Source organism: Marmota monax, unplaced genomic scaffold, assembly GCF_021218885.2.
Source record: "Marmota monax isolate L192 unplaced genomic scaffold, Marmota_monax_Labrador192_F-V1.1 WCK01_AAM20220418_F8-fsc00144, whole genome shotgun sequence".
Lineage (NCBI taxonomy): Eukaryota > Metazoa > Chordata > Mammalia > Rodentia > Sciuridae > Marmota > Marmota monax.
In genome coordinates, this window is record NW_026694618.1 from 1,624,571 (window position 1) to 1,647,484 (window position 22,914).

The 22,914-nt window shown below is 38.1% G+C and overlaps 1 protein-coding gene across 13 annotated transcripts in view; it reads left to right on the forward strand.

Moving 5' to 3' along the window:
- Positions 1-22,914, forward strand: part of Ica1 (islet cell autoantigen 1) — a 158,354-nt gene that overhangs the window by 106,312 nt on the left and 29,128 nt on the right. For all 13 annotated transcript variants that reach the window (XM_046422578.2, XM_058572163.1, XM_046422581.2 and 10 more), the window contains exons 7-8: positions 10,578-10,703; positions 11,703-11,801. In XM_046422578.2, coding sequence (XP_046278534.1) covers positions 10,578-10,703; positions 11,703-11,801 — 225 coding nt within the window. The remainder of the gene's footprint in view (positions 1-10,577; positions 10,704-11,702; positions 11,802-22,914) is intronic.

Sequence of the window (22,914 nt, forward strand, 5' to 3'; positions counted from 1 at the left end):
GTATGTAATCAACTTAGGAAAAAAAGTGTAATTATTCTGATGCAAAGTGGTTCACTTAAATCCAACAGAAGACTAACCCCATTTCTTCTAGTTATATTTTGTATGTCTCATAGGTGTTACCTGTAGAAAAAAAAATGGAGGAAAGTGAGTTAGATATTGGATTTTTTTTTTAAAAAAAGCAAGACTCAATTCTATGCTCTTTAAGGATCTACTTTAAATATAAAGATTCAGGTTAAAAATAAAACAGGATAGATTAATATGTAGTCTGCAAATCCCAATTTTAAACAATCTGAAGTGGTTATAATAATATTAGACAAAATTAGGGACTCTTACTAGAAATAACGAGTGATTATTTATTAATGGTAAAAGGATCAATTCATAAAAAGCTTCTGTCAAACCCAGTTTTGTTATAACTGAGTATCAAATGAAGCAAGGACTGGGAGGGAAAATAGACGACTGGTAGGAAAAATAGACGTTCATACTAATAGAGATTTCAGCACTCTTATTTAAGTAATTGATAGACCTGGTAAACAGAAATTAATAAGCCTATAGAAAAGAAAACTATGAGCTACCTTGACCTAATTTAGATCTACGGAAACTTCTATTCATCCAACATCAGTTGTACATTCTTTTCAAGCACACATGAAACGTTCAAATAGCCAGTGTTTGTATTTATAAAACAGATCTGAATAAATTCTTTTTTCCTCTCTGTTTGTTTTTTTGCAATGCTGAGAATCAAACCTAGGGCCTCACGAATGCTGGATAAGTGCTCTACCACTGAACTAGACCCCAAGCTCTTGAACACATTCATAAAAATTGAAATCATATAAAGTTATCATCTTGAACTACAACAGAACAAAGTTATAAATCAATTAAAAATAATTGGAAGTTTTAAAATATCCATCCAAATAACTTGTGAACCAAAAGAAGACATCACAAGAGAAATTTAAATATATTTTGAATTGAAGAAAAAACAGCATATCAAAATGAGTCAGATGCAGCTAAAGCAAGGTTTAGGAGGAAATTTATACAATTAATGTTAATACTAGAAAACAATGATGTTCTCAAATGAATAAAATTTTATCCTAAGAAATTAGAAAGAAAGCAAATTAAACCTAAGCTAGCATAAGGAAGAAAATAATTAAGAGCAGAAACAAATGAAACTGTAAACAGAAAATAGAGACAATCATAATCAAAAGCTATTCCTCTGGAAAAAAAAATGTTTTTAAATTGTTAACTTCTAGACATATTGATCAAAAATATAAATTATCAATACCAAGATAAAAAAGAGGGCATCACTACATATACTATATTCATTACAAGAATAATATATATTATGAACAACTTTAAGCCAATAAATTCATTTCACCATAATTCAGGTAAAATGGACAGATTCCTTGAAATACACAAAGTACCAAAGTTACTCAAAACGGAAACAACATGATAGCCCTATATATATTAATATATTAGATTTACAGTTATAAACCTTCCTACAAAGAAAGTTCCAGTCTCACATGATAAAATTTATCAAACATTAATGGGAGAAATAATATCAATCCTATATAAACTCTTTAAAGTATAGGAATAAACACTTCTCAATTCCTTTTGTGAGGCCAGCATTATCCTGACAGTAAACCAGAAAGGACATTTCAAGGAAACTATAGACTAATGTCCTTCATTAGAACAACTTTTATTAAAATTTGTTTATTATAAAATAACAATTCTTATTAAAATATTAACAATGGAAATGGGCCTGGGTTTGCTTTGGGGCTGATAAAAGCATTTCAAAACAGATTCTGTCTTGCCTGTACATGTCGGGGAATGTATTGACAATAATTGAATTTTACACTTTAAGTGGGTGACTTGAATGGTACGTGGATTATGTCTCCAAAAAGCTGTAAAAAAATATTAACAAGTTGACCAGCAATATATAAAAAGAGTACTATATCTTTACTAAGTATGATTTATCTGAGGAATGGAGATCAATTTAAAATCAGTCATTGTACTCTACCCTATGAATAGAATAAAACAAAGGATATAATCATCAAAATAAACCAAGAAGAAACATTTGACAAGATCTGATATTCATTCCTGATAAAAATTCTCAAGCAAACTAGAAATTTAAAAAAACAATCTGATAATGGGCATATATGAAAAATATCGCACTTAATCATGAAAGACCAGCTGCTTCTTATCTAAGATCAGGATCAAGACAAGTATATTTGCTCACATCAGCTTCTATTCAGCATTATCATAGCCAATTCAATAAGAAAAGAAAAATAAAAGACATAAGTTGGAAAGGAAGAAGTAAAGTTGTCTTTATTCTTGGGTGACATTCACAGGCACGAGTGCGCGTACACACACACACACACACACACATCCATCCATGTTATATATTCTAAGGAATCTCAAAAGAAATTTTAAAACTAATAATCAAATTTAACAATGATGCAGGATACAAAATCACATTACAAAATTGATTGTATTTCTAGTAATAATTACCAATAACTTTTTATAAATTGTAATAGCATAAAAATATGACATGACAATAAATAAATTTAACAAAATAAGTACAAGAACTGTGTATTAAAATCTGCAAAAGAAAATGCTAAGACCAAATTTAAAGCCCAATAAATGGAGAGAGATACCATGTTCACTGGTCAGAAAATATTGTTAGATGTCAGTTCTTTCCAATAACTGTGGGTCGCATGCAATCCTAATAACATCTCAAAGGCTCTATTGTAGAAATAGGTAAGCTGTACCTAAGACATATGTAGAAATGGAATTACCTGAAATAGCCAAAACAATTTTTAAAAAGAACAAAATTTGGTGTGGAGTTATAGCTCAGTGATAGAACACAAGCTTATCGCTCAAAGAAAATAAAAAAGAACTAAATTATAGAGCCTATACCACTTGACTTCAAGACTTATTAAAAGTGATAGTAAACAAGACAGTGTAGTGTTGGTATCAGGTTAAACATATAGGTCAAAATAGTAGAATAGGAAAATATAATCAAGAAATGAGCCCATATATGTATGATTTTTTTATTTTCCTATATGTGTCAAGTTAATACGTTATTGAATTGTTTTTAAATAAATAGTGCTACAATAATTGGCCATCTGCATGCAGGTAAAACAAAATGAACATTTACTCCTATCTCACACAGTTTCCAGAAATGAACTTTAAATATTATAGATCCAAAGATAATAACTAAAACACTAAATTTCTAGAAAAAAACTTTGTTACCTTGGAATAGGGAAAGGTTTATTAAGGCACAAAGACTGTAAACCATAGAAGAAAAACATTAAATTGGACTATCAGAATTAAAATCTTTTTTCTTATAAAAGAGTATTACTAAGAAAATGAAAGACAAGTTTCATACTTAAAGAAAATATTTCCAAACTTATGTTTGATAATGACTCATTCAGAACATATAAAGAATCTTATAATAATTCAATAATAAAAAAATGTTTAAAAACTAGGCAAAATATTTGAATAGATATAAAGTTATATAGAGGCACATAAGACACAAGAGTTCATCATCACTAGGCATTAAACAGATGCAAGTAGAAATCATGGTAACTATGACTCATAACCACTAGAATGGTAGAATCTAAAGGACTGAAAATATCAAGTGTTAATGAGGATACGAAGCAAATGGAACTTGCATTCGTTACTTGTAATGCAAAATGATAGAGTGATTTTAGAAAATGGTTTGGCAGTTTCTTACACAGTTAAACATACATGTATTTTGTTCCTGTTTATCCAAGGAAATAAAAAACCATGTCCACACAAAGATTTGTATTCAAATGTGCATAATAGCTTTATGCAAATTAGCCCAAAATTCAAAGAGCCCTAATGGATATATAAAGTACACTCTATCCATACAATTAAGTACTACTCAGAAATTTTTAAAGAATATACTACTAATATAGCCAACAACACAGAGCTCAAAAGGATTATACCAAGTTACAGAAAGATGCCATTTGTGCCAAACTCTAGAAGAGATGAATCTAATCTGTGGAGACAGAAAGAAGATTAGTAGTTGGCTGGGACTGGGACTTGGAAGAAACTGACTGGGAGATTTCAGGGTTGAGGAAAATGATCTATGTCATGAATGTGATTGCTATAGTAAGGCTGTATATATTTGTCCAAAAACTCCTAGAATTGGTCACCTACAATTAAATTGTAGCACAGTGAAGCAGATTAGTCATGATGATGGCATTGAAGGCAGCAATAGTGTCTTCTCCCAGGGCCCAAATATACAGGTACCCTCTCTACATATTTCCCTTAGAAAACAAGGGATCCATTGACCCCAGTACACCTGAGAGAATTGGATGGGCCAGCCAACTTCTTTCCACTGTTGAGAAGCCTGAGCTAGCAGCTTTTAGTAGATTTCAGATAACAGAAGTTCTGCTCAGGTTCCATGGCTTGAAGCCTCCCATACTGCATCTAAATTGATATGGTCAGCATTGTCCACAGGGAGTCCTGAGATGGTGTCTTCACACTTTGGGAAGGTCTAAGACTCAGGATACCGTGTCACATGGTCAATAGTAGAGAATGATCTTCTGTCCCACAGATTCGTGTAAAAGCATGAATCATAGAATCAAACACACCTGAGTCTAAACCAAATTTTTATATGTTAGGTAAGTATGTCAGTCTTAATTTCCTCTTTTGTAAAACAGGGATTTTGAAAATTTATGGCATATAATGGGTGATATATGATATATGAAAAAGGCTCTTTGTTCAAAATTTTTTAGAAATACTGGAATAGTCAAAGTCAAAAGGGGATCTTTATCATAGAACTTCTTAGGGTCTCTCATATGAATTTCCAAGAATGCAAATGTGAGTAGCTTGGATCAGTGCTATGTTGGTTCCATGTAACAGAGAATTATCTTGAGTTCATTAAGGCAAAGGAAGGAGTTTATTAGAAATCTCATGTAGCCATAGGAAGGGCAATTGGACCCAAGAACTTGTGTGCTACGAGGGCTCTTTCTCCATCTCTTCTCTATTTTCCTCTGTATATCACCTTTATTCTTACAGATCAATTTTCTTCACACCACAACCAACTCAAATGACAGGACTGTCTCCAGTGCGTTAGCCATTAGAGAAGGATTGAGACTTATTTTCTGTAGTTTCTAGTTCAAATAACCTAAGGAAGGGTTCTGTTTCACCCAGCTTGGATCAGATGTCTTTCACTGAGCTAACAAACCTTGGTTCAATTCAATTGATTCTACTTGGGTTAAGGTGCCCATCCTGGGCCAGTCAGTGGGAGTGGCCTATAAAAACACCTACCAACTCCCACGTGAACCACATTGTTAAAGAGAAGGAACATTTCTAAGAACAGAATAAAGAGCTGTAAGTAGCTCCTAAGATATACACCTACTACTTATCCAAATGCATGGTGCACACACAGTCACACAGACTTCTTTGCATAATACAGTATCAAAATTGCTCCTGCCACTAGTGGCTAAGTATATGATAAAACACTAAAGCGTCTGCATGATTCTGCAAGGCATTTGATTATCTGACCATTGAGAACACTTGCTTCATTAGCCTCAAACAAAGATCTTCTTTTAATGAAGCCACATATCTGCCCTTCTTTTTTGTATGTGACTTCAGAGTGGCTCCCTTAGATTTTCTCTTGTGGCCCCTTACCACAGAGGAAGTAGTTGGTGTCTCCTATGATCTTAAATTTTTTCTGAATGAGAATGCTGCCTCATAGGAAAATAGGAATGAACAGATCAAGTTCATGAGGGAGGAATGCTGAGGGTTGATTGGGAAAGCAAGCCAAGAATTCGGCTGTGGTCTGAGGGTAGCCACAAGAATGGGTATGAGTAGAATCAGCTGGAGGAGAGGCAAGTTCAACAATAAGGTGGGCTTTGGAATGTCAGATACATAGGAGTCCTCCTCCAAACCTCCGACATTTAATTCATCACCAGTTCCCATTTCACCCCCTAAAGATCTCTCAGATGAGAGAATTCTTTTCTATATCCAGCGTCACTACCCAAGTCTATAACCACCATTGTCTTTCCCCTTGACTTCATATCTCTCCTTATCTACCTTCATCTCTCTCCTCCAGTTCATCTCCACAGTGCAATGAGGGATCTTTTCAAACTGAAAACAGAATCCTCTCTTTTCCTTGCTTAATAAAAGACTACAATAATTTTCTAGGTAGGACAAAACTAAAATCCGGAGCATACCAATAAGGTCCTGCTCCAGAATGTGACCCAACCCACCTCTCCTGCCTCATCTCATACCACTCTACTGTAGTTCTCAGCAACCGAGATACATTAACCTACTGTCAGTTCTAGGACTTGCCCTATTCTCCTCCACTAGGGCCTTTGCACATGCTTCCCCCCCCCCCTCCCCGTGCATTGGATCGATCTCTCTCTCTCTCTCTCTCTCTCTCTCTCTCTCTCTCTCTCTCTTCCCTGGCATCATTAATCATGCTTAGTCTTTCAGCTTACATGTTGAGCACCATGTCCTTGGAAGACATCCATTGAGTCAGAATCATTAGCCAACCATTTTGTGAGAGTGTATGACTTTTCTTCTAAGCATCTCACTTAATCTGTGGTGATATCTGCACAAATATCAAAATATCCACAGGACTTTCAGACCCACGATGGCAGAGACTATCTTCATTTGTGCTCGTTGCTATCAGCATAAACAATATACTCAGTAAATATTTGCCTAATGAATGGATTGAGGGATCCTAGATATCTTCTGAAAGAAGATATAAAAATAAAATTATTTTGTGTTAGTTTGTTCTTAAAGGAAATAAGCACTAAGGAAAATGCAAAAGTACTCTCTGATTATTTGATTGTAGAGTAATACGAAGACCTTATCCACTGGATAGGAACTGAGAAGATGAATACCTTTGGCTTCCCTCTGTGTAGTTCAAGCTGGGGCTAAGAGGTAGAATTTCAGGTTAGGAAGAATATGTACAGAGAAGTGCCCTGTAGTTTTGGCAGTCAAAGACATTGCTGCTTTCTCCAGTAAATTGAATTTCTGTGGCCTGGGGAAGGCAAGACCCAGAGTAAAGAGGCTCTAATATGCGTGGTCATTTCCTAGTTTGGGGAATAAGAGGAGAAAGGTGAGGTAGCTGAAATAAAATGAAGAAATAAACAAAGGGTACATTTATCTGAGTGAAAAAAATTTTTAAAGAGCCTTGAAAACCCCAGGAGCTCCTCAAGATGTTTATGTAATTGAATATAATTTATCTGGGATTGAGAGGAATAATAATCAAAACATTTTTCACTTAAGTGCATCTGGAGGCATATGAAATTATACTCTTGATGGTGGCCTGTGCTGGGTGGTGTCCTTGGTGTTTTGTCCTTGGGCTGCGGGCTGGAAATGTGTTTTATAGAACAGACATGGAGCACAAAATATTAAACAAATTTTACCGTATTCAAAATGCCCAACAGTGAAACATCCTCCTTGTTTGGCAGGGAGAGAGCTCAGCATTTGGAAACTCAGCAGTGCATTAAGTATTTTAATAATCATTGTTGACACACAAAACATATGGCCTTTCAGAACTCACTGGGTCAAGTGTTGAAGTTGTCTTCTTGGTTCCTTAAACTACCTTTCAAAATTCAATCAAAATTTAATTAGGGCACATTTCAAACTATAATAATACATGAATTTTGTGTTATAAACAAGTGAAGTTTTTTTTTTTTTTTTTGCCCTAGGATAAAAGTGTATTTTATGAGTAACTGATTGTATTAATGTACAGGAAAAAGTGAAATTCACATCCCTGCCAGTTAATTTGCATTTAGTTAGAAAATCTAGAATCTCCACATTTAAGTAGTCAAGTCTTAGAGTACCTCCTAGCCATGCTTTAGGATCCACCACAGATATCCCCTCATCCCCAAAGCCTTCATTGTCTGTTCCCTTACTGTTTACATCCATGATTTTTGGCTATAGCAGTGCCATGTGGTAAGCAGCCATAATATGCAGTGGCTCAAAACAGCATGCATCTTTTTATTGCTCACAAATCTAGGGAATAGCAGGACAGTTCTGGTCTCCTATGGGTGCACTCCATGTTGGTGGTCAGCTATGGGCCAGGTAGGGGCTCTGTTAATAATGGCTGGGCTCCCCTACAGCTGGGCTCTCCTTTTCATGTCTCTTGCATGCACGCATCTCTCACACCCCTCCAGATGGCCAGCTGGGCTTATGTTCAGGGCACTGTCAGAGAAGCAAGTCAGAAAGTAGAAACATGCTAGCTTTTTTCAAGCTCCCAGTTTCATTACATTTTATTAGCCTCCCACTAGCCAAAGCCAATCACCATCAAGCCCAGAGTCCATAGAGGAGGAGGCTACAAAGTTACAAGGCAAAAGGGTAGGGATACGGGAAGGACATTAGTTGGGGCTTTAATGCCATCATTCTACAATGCCACCCCAACTCTACCAGCATTAATCATTCTCTATTCCTCACTCTTAGCTCTGCTGTTATATTTCCACTGTTGTGTTACAGTTGCTGACTTAACTGTCTTCCTTAAAATATACTGTCCCTTATGGCAAGGTGCATTTGTTCCTAGACATTTCTTGGCCACTTGTTTTATGTCTAATCCTTTCTTGCCACCCCAGTGCCCAGCACTACTCCTGACACTGGACAGAGGCTCAGTGAGTGAGCGTTTAACAAATGCACATGTGAAAGTCCCTCCCCTTCACAGTCCCACTCCTCCCCTCTGTTACCGGACTTTCTCTCCCCACCCCCATTCTTTTCAAGGAAGGTTGAAAATCCCTGATACTTAGCTCATTTTAAACTCTTTTTAGTCAGAGCTCCTGAGTAAGCTCTGCAAGCTTCAGCAGTGAATGATAGGGCACCAGGATTGTGTGAGATCATGGTGTGGGCAGTTGGAGAGGAGCTGATGGCTGCTGTTTTCTGATCTTCCCAGATCTATGGAAAGAATACAGAAGAATTCTTAGGAAATGCTTAATATAGCTATTGAAGCTGCTCATACAGCTTCTATTCATATAGGATATTAATTCTATTGATATGGTATTAAATGTACCCCTTCCTTATTTTCTAGTTTCATAGAATCCTACAGGGAAAACTTGCTTTTGGGTAGAATCATAATTTTAAGCTTTTTTATTTTCCAGGGAATGATAAGTTGATTGAGTGGCAGAGTAGCATGACATTGGAGTCAGGCAGGCTGATTCAGGATGCCAGCCCTACTCCTAAGTTACCTCCCTGGCAAAGCCTGTCTTCATCAGTAAGAGAAAGTAGTCAGAATATCCAAAATAAAATAATGTTGGCATGCATGTGATCAGTCAGCTGTAGCAATTGGTAATTTTGCTCTTGTTATGTAATGTCCTATACTTTGATAAGCTGAGAATGTGGTAGTTGTATTAGTGACACAAATTATTGTATTCTATTAAAAACAATCTACTTGTTTTCTTAAGAAAATAAAATCACCACTTTTAAAAAGACTTCAAATATTCCACTTCTAAAACCACTTCAAATATTATACTTTAATATGAACCCTTTGAAATGACCTGGAAAAGTTACTCATTCTGTCAACAAGTGTGTACTCTGTACCTGCTTCATATCAGCTTGTCAGGTGGTATAATGGTGAGCATGACCGATACTGGCCATGCCACCTGGTTTACCATCAATGAGTCAGTGTTACCTCCAACTTTGTTACCCACCTATATCTAAACTTCACGAACTACCTGAGATAAATTAATATTTTAACTCACCATGTTGAATATATTAAATAGCTACAGCTTCTTATTTATCAGTCATACCTCAGTAAAACAAAATTGGCTGGCTTTCCCTGGTGAGAGTATGATGTGCTGACACTTTGGATTGGAGGAAGGAGAACTTTTGACTTTGTAATTTTTCAAGTAGCTGCATTAAATGTTTAAGCTTTTTATTTTATTGCAAAATAATGCAGAAAATTAACATTTGTGAATCTTTTCCTGGCCTTCACTCCCTCCCCGATTACTCTTTGGTGCAGGGAAGGGTGGAAGATTGTTATTGTACATTACTATTAATAAACATTGAGTTTGTCAGTAAGGATAATTTTTTAAACTTTGGCAAAAGTGTAATATCTTAGATTGGCTCCTGAAACAGAAGAGGAACATTCATGGAAAAACAGGTGAAGTCCAAATAAAGTCTATAAATTAGTAAATAGTATTGTATCAGTGACAATTTCTTTTATTCTAACAAGTGTTGTGTGAGATATTATCATTGGGGAAAGCTGAGAGAAGAATGTATGGGAACCCAGCTTCCAAGTACTATGGGAAAACCATAGGGCTATTTCCTAGCCACCTTGGACTTCTCCCCCTGTGATTAGTTTGTAAATGCCTTGAGAAGGCATAAATTTTAACACTAGACTAAGAAAATCATAATAAGAATGATAAGTCGGCTGTAAAATTATAATGTTCAGTACTCTCATTTGGGCCTTTGGAAGTAAAGAATGGATGTTGTAGGATCTTTTCATTTGTCTGGAATGTTCAAAGGCATATTCTTGTATAAAAAGAGAAGCCCTGCTATTGGTCTTTTGTCACCTGCAAATTTTAACTATTTGAGGGTCTGAGTGGTTCAGAGATGTCCTTTTACTTTCATAGGTACAGACACAAGTACGCCTTGCAAAAAAAAATTTTGACAAATTGAAGATGGATGTGTGTCAAAAAGTGGATCTTCTTGGAGCAAGCAGATGCAATCTCTTGTCTCACATGCTAGCAACATACCAGGTAACAAAGTGATGTCTGTCTCAATGAACAAAGAGTGGCATGAGGCTAAGACAATAGAAAAATGATGTTAGAGCTCAAAGTATGGTTTAGGAATTAGTAAGTTCTGAAAGCCTTTCTCGTAATTTACTTCTAACACCTCTGCCTTCCTAGCATCTCACGGTTTAACCAAACCATGTACAATAATAGCTGTTCCCTTGTACATACACTGTATTTTCGCCTTCCCTGCATTGACTTGGGGAGTCCTTTCCGCCTAGAGCACCTTTCCCCTCCATCTTTGCCATTCCAAATTCTGCTCTTTTCAACGTACTGGACCAAACGTCAAGTTCTTCAGTAAGCCTCCTCTGGTCTCCCTTTGCCCTGTCCTTTCTATGTCTCATGGCCTTCTTTCCTCCTTAGGTTGTCATAATTCAACATACTTGCTTTTGTCTCTCCTCATAGCCTCTGAGTTCCTTCAGAATAGCATCTGTGTCTATCATCAGTGCTGTAGACACCAACTGAGTGTGAGAGACTGAATGCTGAGTGTTACAGGGAATATAAAATTAATTAAGACCAGGTTCCTTGTCCTCAAGGAACTCAAAGTTTAAGAAGAAAAGTGGAGAGAGTAAGGTCTGACTATAATTCCTAAGCCTGTCAGACAGAACAAGGGGACACTAAACAAAAAAGTTCTAAAAGCCGAAGAGGGTTTGAAGAGGGAGCAATCCAGTCATTTGAGGGATCCCAAAAATAGATTCATGACCAGCCCTGGCTTTTGGAGGACAGATTGAATGAGAAAGAGAATGGAGAGAGAGGGTCCCAGGTGGTGGGAGCGACAGAAGCCAGGGACGCATTTACTTTGGCTGAAATGCAAGGTGTCCCAGGGCAGAGTGGGAAACTCAGTGTAGAAAAGCATCAGAATCACATCTTAGAGGACCTTGAAAGTGACAGATGGCACGCTTCTCTGGGGCACAGGACTGGAACTGCACATTCGAAATATTAATAGCTTACCATCTCTCTTGACAGACCACTCTGCTTCATTTTTGGGAGAAAACTTCCCATACTATGGCAGCCATCCATGAGAGCTTCAAAGGTTATCAGCCCTATGAATTCACTACACTGAAGGTAGGAAAACTGAACAGACCACCAGAGAGTCTTATGAAAAATCAAGTTTTGCTTATATTACCAGCAATGTCCATTACAGTGAGGTTTATTATTCAAAGACCCCAAGTGTTAAAGAGAACTGTGGTCCCTGGCAGAGTCTATTTTACCATATCTGTAGTTAGTACCGTGATAGCCCACTGCAGTCCTAAAACATAATGAACCTTGGGACTCACATGACTGGGAGGTGAATTGTGGGAAACTCAATTACTTCTTCTTTATTTGATTTTATGGTGCTGGGAATTGAACCCAGAGCCTCTCACAAGCTAAGCAAGTGCTCTGCCATAAGCCACACACCCCCCCAGTCCTACTTTTTAATTATTAAATTCAAATCTGCTCACTTCAGAAGGTATATCTTTTTTTCCTTCTTCTGAAAAATACCTTTTTTAATTCTGAGAGTGCCATCCAATGTAGAATTGGATTTTTCCATAAGCCTGGTAAATTTTTCTAACTGAAAAAGCAACAATAGACACAAGATCTTCTCAATTCAGAAGGAATGCATGCACACTGTCTGATTCTTAGTATTGAAACTGAATCGGAATTGTTTTTCTCTCTAATGGATGCTAGAGATGAATGCATATCAAGGTAAGGAAGCATTTTGGTTCCAAAAGGATTTTAAGAATGGTAAGAGAGTAGTGGGTGCTTTGTTACTAGATCATATCTTTGAAAGAAAAGTTTACCATGAAATTGCCTTGCTTCTAATTTTTTAGGCAATTTGTGTCTTATCACCTTGCTTGCCGTAACATCAAAACATTAAAAAGCTTTTTCTTAAAAAATGCTTCATTGATTTTGAGATGTTTATAGTGTATCCGCATCTATTGAAGTACTGAAACAGAAACACTTTAAGACCTGCCCTTAAAATGAAGGTCCCAGGAAGAGGAAACAAGAAAGTCTACTTAGTGTGATATACCTGACCTGACTCTAGACAGGACACCTACTCCCCCCTCACCCTTTCATTGGTGCTGACGTGCTGCGTGGTAATTACATTCAGAGTATGCTCTGTTTGGCTCTGTGAACTATAAGTATGTAAAGGGGAAACATTTGTGTGTGTGTGTGTGTGTGTGTGTGTGTTATTAGGGATTGAACAACCCAGGGGCATTCTACCACTGAGCTACATTGCCAGTCCTCTTTATATTTTGAAACAGGGTCTCACTAAATTGCTGAGGCTGACCTTAAACTTGCAATCCTCCTGCCTCATCTTCCTGAGTAGCTGGGATCACCACCGTGTCTCACTGATGAGAACCAAAAGATTTTATGTATCCTCTCTTGTATAGCCAAATTTTTTGCACACAGTTAGGCAGCAGATGTCTTTACTCTGGCAATGTTGCTGTTGTTGGTAGGGCTGTGTTTCTTCTCTGTAATATATTGCTGCTTTCAGCACCTCAGAAAGTAGCCATCCACCCCAAGGCAGATGGGTCAAAATGATAACTCATGCCATTCGCAGTTCTTACACAGGCCTGAGCAGAATCCCGTGGATCACTCTTCCATAAGGCATATTGAGGAATCAGATTTGATTTTATTTACAATACCCAGGGTTATTTGCCTTTTGAAAGTCAACTATACATAACATAAATTGACCAACTGTAAGATGAAATAGTGCCTACCCTAAACACAATTCCAACGAACTTCATATTTGAGTTAGTTGCATATGAAGCACAACATAAATTCATGAGATTGAGGCTGTTACATGAATGAAAAAACCCACATGTATATCCTTGGCTTTCTGTGCTGAGGAAAACACAGCTCTTCAATTTTCATCCTGCTCTTTATCCCACAGAGAGGACCAACCTGATTGCATCAGAGGATCTCTGAGCAGAGAATTTAGGGAAAGGTTGACAGCCATGGTTCAGGTCATAAGTCCACTCTGGGCAGATGAGTTTCCATTACCTTTTATATCACCAGAGCCTTCCTTAAGTTTTGGTTTAAGTGATAGCTCATAGTTTAATTATAATATATTAGGAGGAGCATTACATCATTAAAGTATATTGATGTTATAATAATATTAAGAATAAGTGTCTGGCTGGGATTGTGGCTCAGCGGTAGAGCGCTCGCCTAGCATGGGCGGGACCTGGGTTCGATCCTTAGCACCACATAAAAATACAGGCATTGTGTTGTGTCCATCTACACCTAAAAAATAAATGTTAAAAAAAAAAAGAATAAGTGTCTCCAGGCATGGTGGTGCACTCCTGTAATCCCAGTGGCTCAGGAGTGTGAGGCAGGAGGATCACGAGTTCAAAGCCCACCTCAGCAAAAGTGAGGCTCTAAGCAACTCAGTGAGACACTGTCTCTAAATAAAATACAAAATAGGGCCAGGGATGTGGCTCAGTGGTCCAGTGCCCCTGAGTTCAATCCCCAGTACTCTAAATAAATAAATAAAAATAAAAAAGAATAAGTGTCCAGAAACCAACCAAATAAACAGTTCTTTTACTATCTCTCTAGAATATTATTCATCTTGGCTTTCAGTGATGACATATTAGAATCTCAAGCTGATAGCTAATTATTTCATGGGATGAAAATCTGAAAAACACAATTGAATCCTGTTGTACATGTCTCATTATTTTATAGATAGAGGCACATGCATATCAAATTATCTGCCACAAAACATGGAAACAAAAACCATAAATACCTTATGTAAAATGATCAAGTCTGAGGATATTGACTTCTCAACCCTCTTAAACCACTGTTTTTTTTTTAAATACGTGTCCTATATTATCAGATTTTTATTTTATCAATTCATCTTTTAACATGTATATTTTTTGAATGGTACCTTATGTTGATAATGGCTATTTTGAAATTTAAATAAACGTTTTCACGATTAATTTGTTCTCTGGGTTTACCTAAGCAAATAGCCCCTTAAATGCCTTTTGGGACTCTGACTGGAAAGAAAACATTGTCTTTGGAGAGGCTTGCCAAGCTCTATTAATGAAAAGCAAGCCATTTGTTTTCTTTGCTTCAGGGTGTATTCTGAGTGTGTTGGTAATTGTGCCATTGCAGCTGTATTTCCTGACTGTTAGTTTTATGCTTGATGAAGGATGATAATTAATGTGTTAAACACTTGGTGCATCCTGTTTGGAGGGAAGACTCTTGCTGCAGTATTGCAGGGATAAAATTTGTACCCTAAGAAGTTCAAAGTTTCACTTCAAGTGAATCTTCCTCTAAGAAATATATGGTAACTTCTTTAAAGCTAATTTTATTATAAGAGTGAATTGAGTCTCCACCTCATACAACTTGAAAAATAACCAAGTGACTCTTAGGACATTTTTGTGGTGATGTTTTATGTGAAAACAGCTATTGCTTTTTACCCAGGCCTGATGTAATTATATTGATTCTACCTTTATTAGCATATTCCTTCATATTTTAATTTTATAATTAATAAATAATAACTTTTGTGGCATTTTAACTTTATAGAAAAGTTAGCTTTGAAATTTAAAATTACAAAAAAAAGTTTTAAAATCTAATAATTGTAAACAGCTCAGATTTAAAGAGACTATCTTCTAAGTAGTTTCTAGTAAAAGAAACAATTCCCTCAACTTATTTTCAGACAACACTTTTTCATTCATTAACATGCTGCTAAACATGCACATTTTGCATGCATTATCATTAGTGTATGAATTTTACACTGATTCCAGATCATCTGGGAATGTCTGTCTTCACATGGCAGAAATTACCAAGTCCTGAGGACATGAATGGAATATGTTACTTGCCAGATCTTGAAAGCATTGCCCCTTCTTTGGGAAAAGTAATTGAGACTGAGTGTAAAGCATTTTTTAAAAACTAAATGAAGTTCTGTCTTATTAGGAAGGCAGAAGCCTGTCTTAAATTGCCAACCCTCAGATGTGGTTCTGTTCACTCCCTCCTTCTAGGATCTTATTTACTTATTCATTTCTCCATGGACCCCAAAAGGGCATCAGCTGAAAAAGAAAAAAGAAAAAAAAAAAAGCCCCTTGGAAGTCAAGTGTCTTTTCCCTGAAAAATCTAAAATTCTGTTTGTGTCAATGATGGTTTCCTCCTCTCTCTCTCTAGCATCCTGGCAATGAGTGAGGTGGGCATCTTCACAGAAGAATGAGGACTGGGCCCTTTGCTGCCCAGTGGACACTCTTCCAGGGCTAACTCAGGGGAAGGCATGTCCTCGAGTGCCTGTGTTTGATAAAAATGGTCAGTAGTGAAGTATATCCTGTGACATGCTCCACCCCCTGTGTTTTTAGAAGAAACACCAGGTTTTTACTCTGCTCTTTACGTTCGTTCTCTGCTCATGTGATAAAGAAAAGTTTGTAAAAGCACAAGCTTCCAGACCTGGTTTTGAGTCCAGCTCTGCCACTGCCCAGCTGTATGATGATGGTGGAGATGGTGGTAGAGCTGGTGTGACGGTGGCACTGGTGGTGGAGGAAATAATGGTGATAGTGGGTAGTGATGGTGGTGGTGGCAAGGGTGGTGGTCACAGTGGCGAAAGTTCCAGTAGCACAACTGGGAGTGGTAAGGGGCATGAACTTGCCAAGAATTCTGTAGTGGATCCAGAAGTCAGCCATTGAGAGCATCCACACAGGAAGGCGTATTGAGGTTGCTAGGTTCAGTAGCTCAGCTTAAGTTACTTTTATCCTCACTGTTTTCATTCTAGATTGTTAGTTTTGTAGTAAGCTTCACAGGCAAGCCCGTGACTGGCAGCATGATAAGAGGTCTCCCCAGACCTTGCCTCAGGGTAACCCAACCCACTCCCTCCCTGGCTCCCACAGACACTCTGGCAGCTCCATTCTCAAACCTGTCCTTCAGCCCTGCAGGCCTTGGTCTAGCTCACAGAACTCCCACCAGGGCTAGGAGAGGGCTGGGCAGGCCTGCAAGCCAGCAAGGCAGGAGGGCTTGCCTTTTTTGTAACAGGGCTAATTCTAAAACATGCAATTTGGCTTTTGCAACTGGCTCTTGATCTGTGCCAAGGCTTTAAGGAAACCTGAATTTGAAAACAAATCTCTGAGCCTGTTCAAAAATAACCATTGAAACAGATGTGCCAAAGTTTCCTTTTTTCTCTTTCTCAGGGTGTAAGTCTCAGCACTGTGATGTAGGATGTCGTCCTGAAGACCAAAATGTTTTTAGTGTTCCCAATTTGAAAAAACATCCTTTTCTAAATTTTGTTTTTCTCAAATTCATATGCCTAGCAGCCTTCTTCCACCCACCTCCACATTTCTCAGTTAATCATTTGAACATTTACCGACAGGCCACATGGCTCTGTAGTTACTTGCTTTGAAAATAAAGCCATAATAGTTTTTATGAAAATTGGGTAAATATCCCTGCAATGCTATTTTAGTTACCAGTCCCAACAAGGCAATTACTCATGGCGAGCATCCAGAATATCCTTTTAGACTTTCAAGTTTTCTCTCGGTGTCATTACTTTACAAGGCATTTAGCAAAACCTTTTTTCTTTTCTTTTCTTTTTCTTTTTTTTTTTTCCCAAGCTGCTCTAGGCCAGATCATTGGAAACAGCAAGTTGGGAAGCATCCAGGTCACTGGGGAAGAGGGAATAGAAGAGCTGACAGAGGCCACCACGGAAATGAGTGGCTGAGCTGGGTGTGGCCTGCCATTGATTCATCTCTGCCTTTTGGTGATTGGCATTACTTCCCCCAGGCAGCTGGTAGCTCACTCTCCTTGCAACAACCTAGGTCATCTCCTCCACCCACCTTACTCTTTGAGGGGGAAGGAAAAAATATTACCATTGTGTAGAGAGTTACTCTGTGCCAGACACTCTGCTCAGGGTGAGGTGAAATAATGACTAGGAGAGTTTGTCATATGATACATATGACTCTAATGTACCAAGGATAGTTTTCTAATTAATGATACTGGTGAGGTTCTACATAGTCAGATGGAAAGTGCATACATTTTAGCCTCAAATTAACCTTGGGACATTGGGTATACTTGATCTTGTTTTCATGTTTCAAATGAGGAAACTGGAGCTCAGAGATGTCTAGGAATTTGCCCAAGGCCACATGCAGTGTGTGGTAGATGTGGGAACCTGGAAGCTCACACTTTCTCCACCCTGACTGCTTCCCACAAGCACTTCTGGCTATGAGGCAGGTAGGCAGGAGAAAGAAGAAGTGCCACCTTTAAATAGTACAGCCAGAAACTTTCAATTAAAAACAACACTTTGAAGTGTTTGCTTATAGATGAAAAGCATAATTTATATGGCAGTCCCTCAGACACCCTCAGACACCTGAGAGTTCAGTGGAGCATGGTGGCACAAGCCTGTAATCCCTGTAATCCCAGGAACTGGGGAGGCAGAGGAAGGAGGATGGCAAATCCAAGATCAACCTCAGCAAGCTAGCCAGATCCTGACAAAATAAGGACTGGGGGCATAGCTTACTAGTGGAGCAACCCTGGGGTCAATCCCCTGTATGGCCAAAAAAAAAAAAAAAGATAAGAAAAGAAATAATACCAAGTGAATTACTCCATAAATATCCTTGGCTCTTCATTTTTTTAACAAATAGTAGAATTTCTAGACCTGGATTCAAATATTACTTCTACCTATTGGCAGTTGAACAGCCTGAAGCAAATTATTTCATCTGAGTCTCTATTTCCATGTCAGGAAGTCAGGAATACAATGTTTATCCACATTTCATGAAGATTAAATGTAATGTGTAAAACTTGGAGTGCAGCACCTAACACAGCAGAAGTGGTGAAGACACCTCTCTCCTGCGAGACCTTTACAAATTATTGATTAGGAAGCTGTTGGAATTCTTATTATGAGCGTGGTGCTTTGTAGATGCATCCTCTCAGTTCATCCTCACAAACATTCCAAGATAGGTATACTTGGCCTTGCATGCTCCAGTGTTCTGATGGGTAAACAGAGGCCCACAAGCCGTGAAGACCATGTCCTTGTCCCAGTCCTGTTTGATCTACTTCCAAAGACCATCTCTTTCCAGGACAGTATGATGCCTTCCCACTGCCAATTTTTCATCTTATTTTTCCCCATCTTATTTTAAAGAATAAGATTATATGTCCTATATGATTGTAATTATTTTCCTCTAATTTTATTTAATTTTCCCCCTACAGTATAATTCAAGATTACCTCTCAGCTTAATAGCTTTTCTTGTGAGATATCTTTATATGTGTCTGCGTGCATGGTAGGGGCTAAATGGCCATAAATTGCGAGGCTCATCCACATGATGGCCCCTGCTTTTCATTTCTCATGTGCTACAAATTATATAAACATACACACACCCAGCTGTGTTCAGCGTCTTTTAACCATGCCCCGCCATTCTGAATACTTTTATTTCCTTATATTGACAATTATTTGACACCTTCCTATTCACACAGTGTAATTAATGGAAAGTAGAATAAGGAAATTAAGTTGTCATAATTAAAGATCAGAGGAAACGCTACTCAATCCTCTAAGTGAGACTTTAAATTTAGATTATTAGAACTGGCTGCTGGTCTTTTGTCTGGGAAATTTGTTTTGCTCAGTAGTTTTGCATCCATTCAAATGAATGTTGTTGTTGCTTTTATTTTCCTAATACAGGAAGTAGTAACTCCCATTATTCTATTAAGCTGTTTCCTTTCCAAGACGCTGTTGCAAGCTGGGTCTGCTTATTTCCTCTGCCATGATGGTCTTACATATTGTGTGTGTGCTTTCCAAAGCCATTTAAGCCTTGATGGAAACTATTAGCATGTTGGGGCAGCCCTAACAGAGCAAGTTACTTAGTCTTAGAACATTCTTTCCTCTGCAAAGAAGCTTTCTGTCTTGTATGATGTTGTGTGCTGCTAATACCAGTGATTTTCACAAGCGGTTTTAATGATGGACTGAGGGGGTTGGGGGTTTAGAGACAATGGAGTTCTCATTTCTGGACGTGTATTCAGACGTGGCTTCTTCAGCCAGCGTTTGGAAACAGTTCCATCGGATGCCGCCCCATCTGCATGCAGCCTGCCACACCTCTTTCCCTCACTAGGCCTGAGCAGGTGTTCATGTCACATGAAAAATGCTGTCACCCCTGACTTCCACAAATGCTGTTGAGTTAAATGTTTTCAGCTGAGCGGCGGACTTCAAACTGATCTGACGATTCACCTCAACCCTCTCACCCAGGTTGAGGCTTTGTAGTCAAACTAGGGAGAGGATTCATGCGCCCTACAAATCTAACAGTCACACCCAGGAACTAATTTGCGGGGAGGGGAAGGGACATGATTTGATCTGTCCTCCATGATCTTTCCGAGTTCCCTAACTTAGCCTCTTTATATCTTCAATGTGTACCATCTTTAGAGAGAAACAAGTTCCATATGTGGTGTTACTTTATTCCTTGCTCTATAGAAGAGCATTTAGCTTAGCTTGATCTGAAAACTCCCTCAAGAGATGCCCTTTGAAAATGTTCTAAAATTAAACATTTTGACAGAAAAATGGAAATTATAAAAAATGATACAGATGATTTGCAAAATATCAAATTTTAAAACAAGTACTTCTCCTGTATTAGATATTTCCCGATATATTATCTGCTTTTACTATAATAACAATAAATATTTCCATTAATAAATATTAGTATGGTGAAGACTTTAAAAAGAGAAAATGTTCTAAAATTGATTATGGTGACCATTGTACAATTTTGTGAACATGCTATACATTATTCACTTATACACCTTAAAAATATCCAAATTCTGGGGTTTGTGATCTATATTTTGGTTAAGCTGACGTGGGCGCACAAAAGAGTCCCTTGGTTCAAAATTCTAATATTTAATAAACAAGCTCACATGCTCATAATAATTTTGCTTGTGGTTTTATAAACTTTTCATATTATTCCCCTGAGTCTTTACATATCCTAGCTAAAGAGAACTAATTTTTTTTCATTTAACCTTTTGCACATTAATTAATCAACCAACAAGTATATATTTAGCACCTCTCTCAAACTTCAGAAGCCAAATTGTTATAGGGACAATGGTGAGTAGGAGGAGAGGCACAATTGTCACAGGAATTATTAATAATAAATTAAAGTAGCAATTGGAACTGCAGCCATTCTGCTGGGGAAGCACAATAGTGTCTTAACTGTGATTGTGGTGACAGGGAGCCAACAATTGAGTCCCTGCTAATGGCCCAACAGGGGAAGGGGTTGAAAAGAAGGAATGAGTGGTTTACATTACAAAGGGATTGTCTGAGAGCTGCTCAAGTGTGGTCAGGAGGGGAGGTCAGGCTAGAGACAGAAGGGATGATAACCGTGGAGCTGTCAAGGGCATCTCAGGGGTTTAAGCAAGGGCTGTGGCAGCTCGAAGCAGCCGGCTGAGGCAGACATGTCCTGGCCCTGCCTAGCGTTGATTGATAAAAAGGAAACACAATGAGAAGATAATTGAGCAAACCAGGAGGCCTGGGCAAGTGTCACAGAATCTGAAAGTGAGTCCTGGGAGGCATCAGAACCTTGGCTGAAAATATTCCTGGATTCACTGTGACCAGAGTTGGACCATTCTGTGGGGAATAAAACTGCTGTAAAGGGTGTATGTGTGTGTGAATAAAATGCTGTGATTGGCAGATCTATTGAAAAGAGCGCGTCCTTGACGTCTGATGAACTCCTGCAACTGCACATTTCCAGAATGCGTGTGCACGCGCGCACACACACACATACATGCACACACACACCCCACTTTTACCTGATGCTGGAGTAGATAAAAAAATCATGACCGTCTAGACTGCAGTTCATACTCACAGTCTTATTTGTTCCAACACTGTCCTTTGTAGTATTTTTCCCTCTGGTCCAGGCTGCAGCAAAGGATCATGGGTTGCATTTAGTTATTCTTTATAGAGAGACACATCGAGCAGAAGAATATGATGAAACGAATGGGGCAAATGTTAAATATTGATGACTCTGAGTAAAGGAATGTCTCGCTGTGTGACCCTGCCGGCCTCTTCATCCTGGTCTCATAACACTTGTACCCTTGCCAACTACATCACAACCCCAGAGGCAGCCTTTTTGTTCCTTAAACAAGCTAAGCCATTCCCACCTTTGGACCTTTGCATTGGGGGGCCCTCTCTTATCCCTGAGCTGCACAGGACTGTCTCCTTGTCATTTAGCTCTCAGTTGAAATGTCTCTTCCAAGAGCGAACAACCCTGCTCCCTGAAGTAATGATCCAGTCACTTTCTAGTCCTCTCTTTTAATTATCTGCCTACGCCTATTACTAGCTGAGAATTCTGTCTTCACTAGTACATCCAGAACAGCACCTGGCACTTGGTAGGTGCTCACCAACCAGCTGTTGAATGGATGTGCTAATTTAAATGTCCAGAAGGAGGGCATCATTAAAAATGATAGTGATGCCTTATAGATGGGCATTATGCAAGAAAATGCTTCAGAACTCCAATCAGAGGACAAATGCTCAGAAAACCTTGATCCTATGTTACAATATAGGTGAATAAATGCAGAGAGATATAATCATCTTACATTCTCCACCATAATAAACATAATAAACCTCTACTCCTCTACAAAATATATAGATAACAGTGATTCCAATATCTAAGTAGGATGAGTACAAAACAACAAAGGAAATGTCTAAAAAATAACAACTCATCATTTTAAAGGAATGAAATATGAGTAATTTTTATTTTCTATATTTTTCAAACTTTTTGCATATGGTTTTATTATTTTTCTAATTAAAAAAAATATTTTAAGAGTAAACAATACAAGATAGATACGGTCAAGTATTAATAAGACAGTAAATGCAGTTTGGAATCAGAAGGACTCTTGAATTTGGCATGCTTAGTGAAGCTTTATGGAAAATAGTAGTAATCGATCTGGGCTTTGAAAAGACTCATAGGACTTTTGAGGGAGGAGACCCGAAGAGGAACAAAAATAGTAAGGGAGAAACCAGCCTACTGTGGTGACAGGAGGAGACAGGACTAATCAAATGGAAATCTGGAATTGGGTTGGAGAGTGTGGATAGTGGGGTTCCAGCTGAGAGAGGAAGATAGGGTCACGTTTTAGAAGATCTTTAAAATCAGGCAGAGATTTTTAGATTAGAAGTAAAAATAAATTAGGAACTATTGTAAGTTCTTGCAGATAAGGGTTAACAGGAAGGCTTGAGTGTTTGGGGAAAATTTCTCTGTACAGGGCATAAAACAGAGCTGGC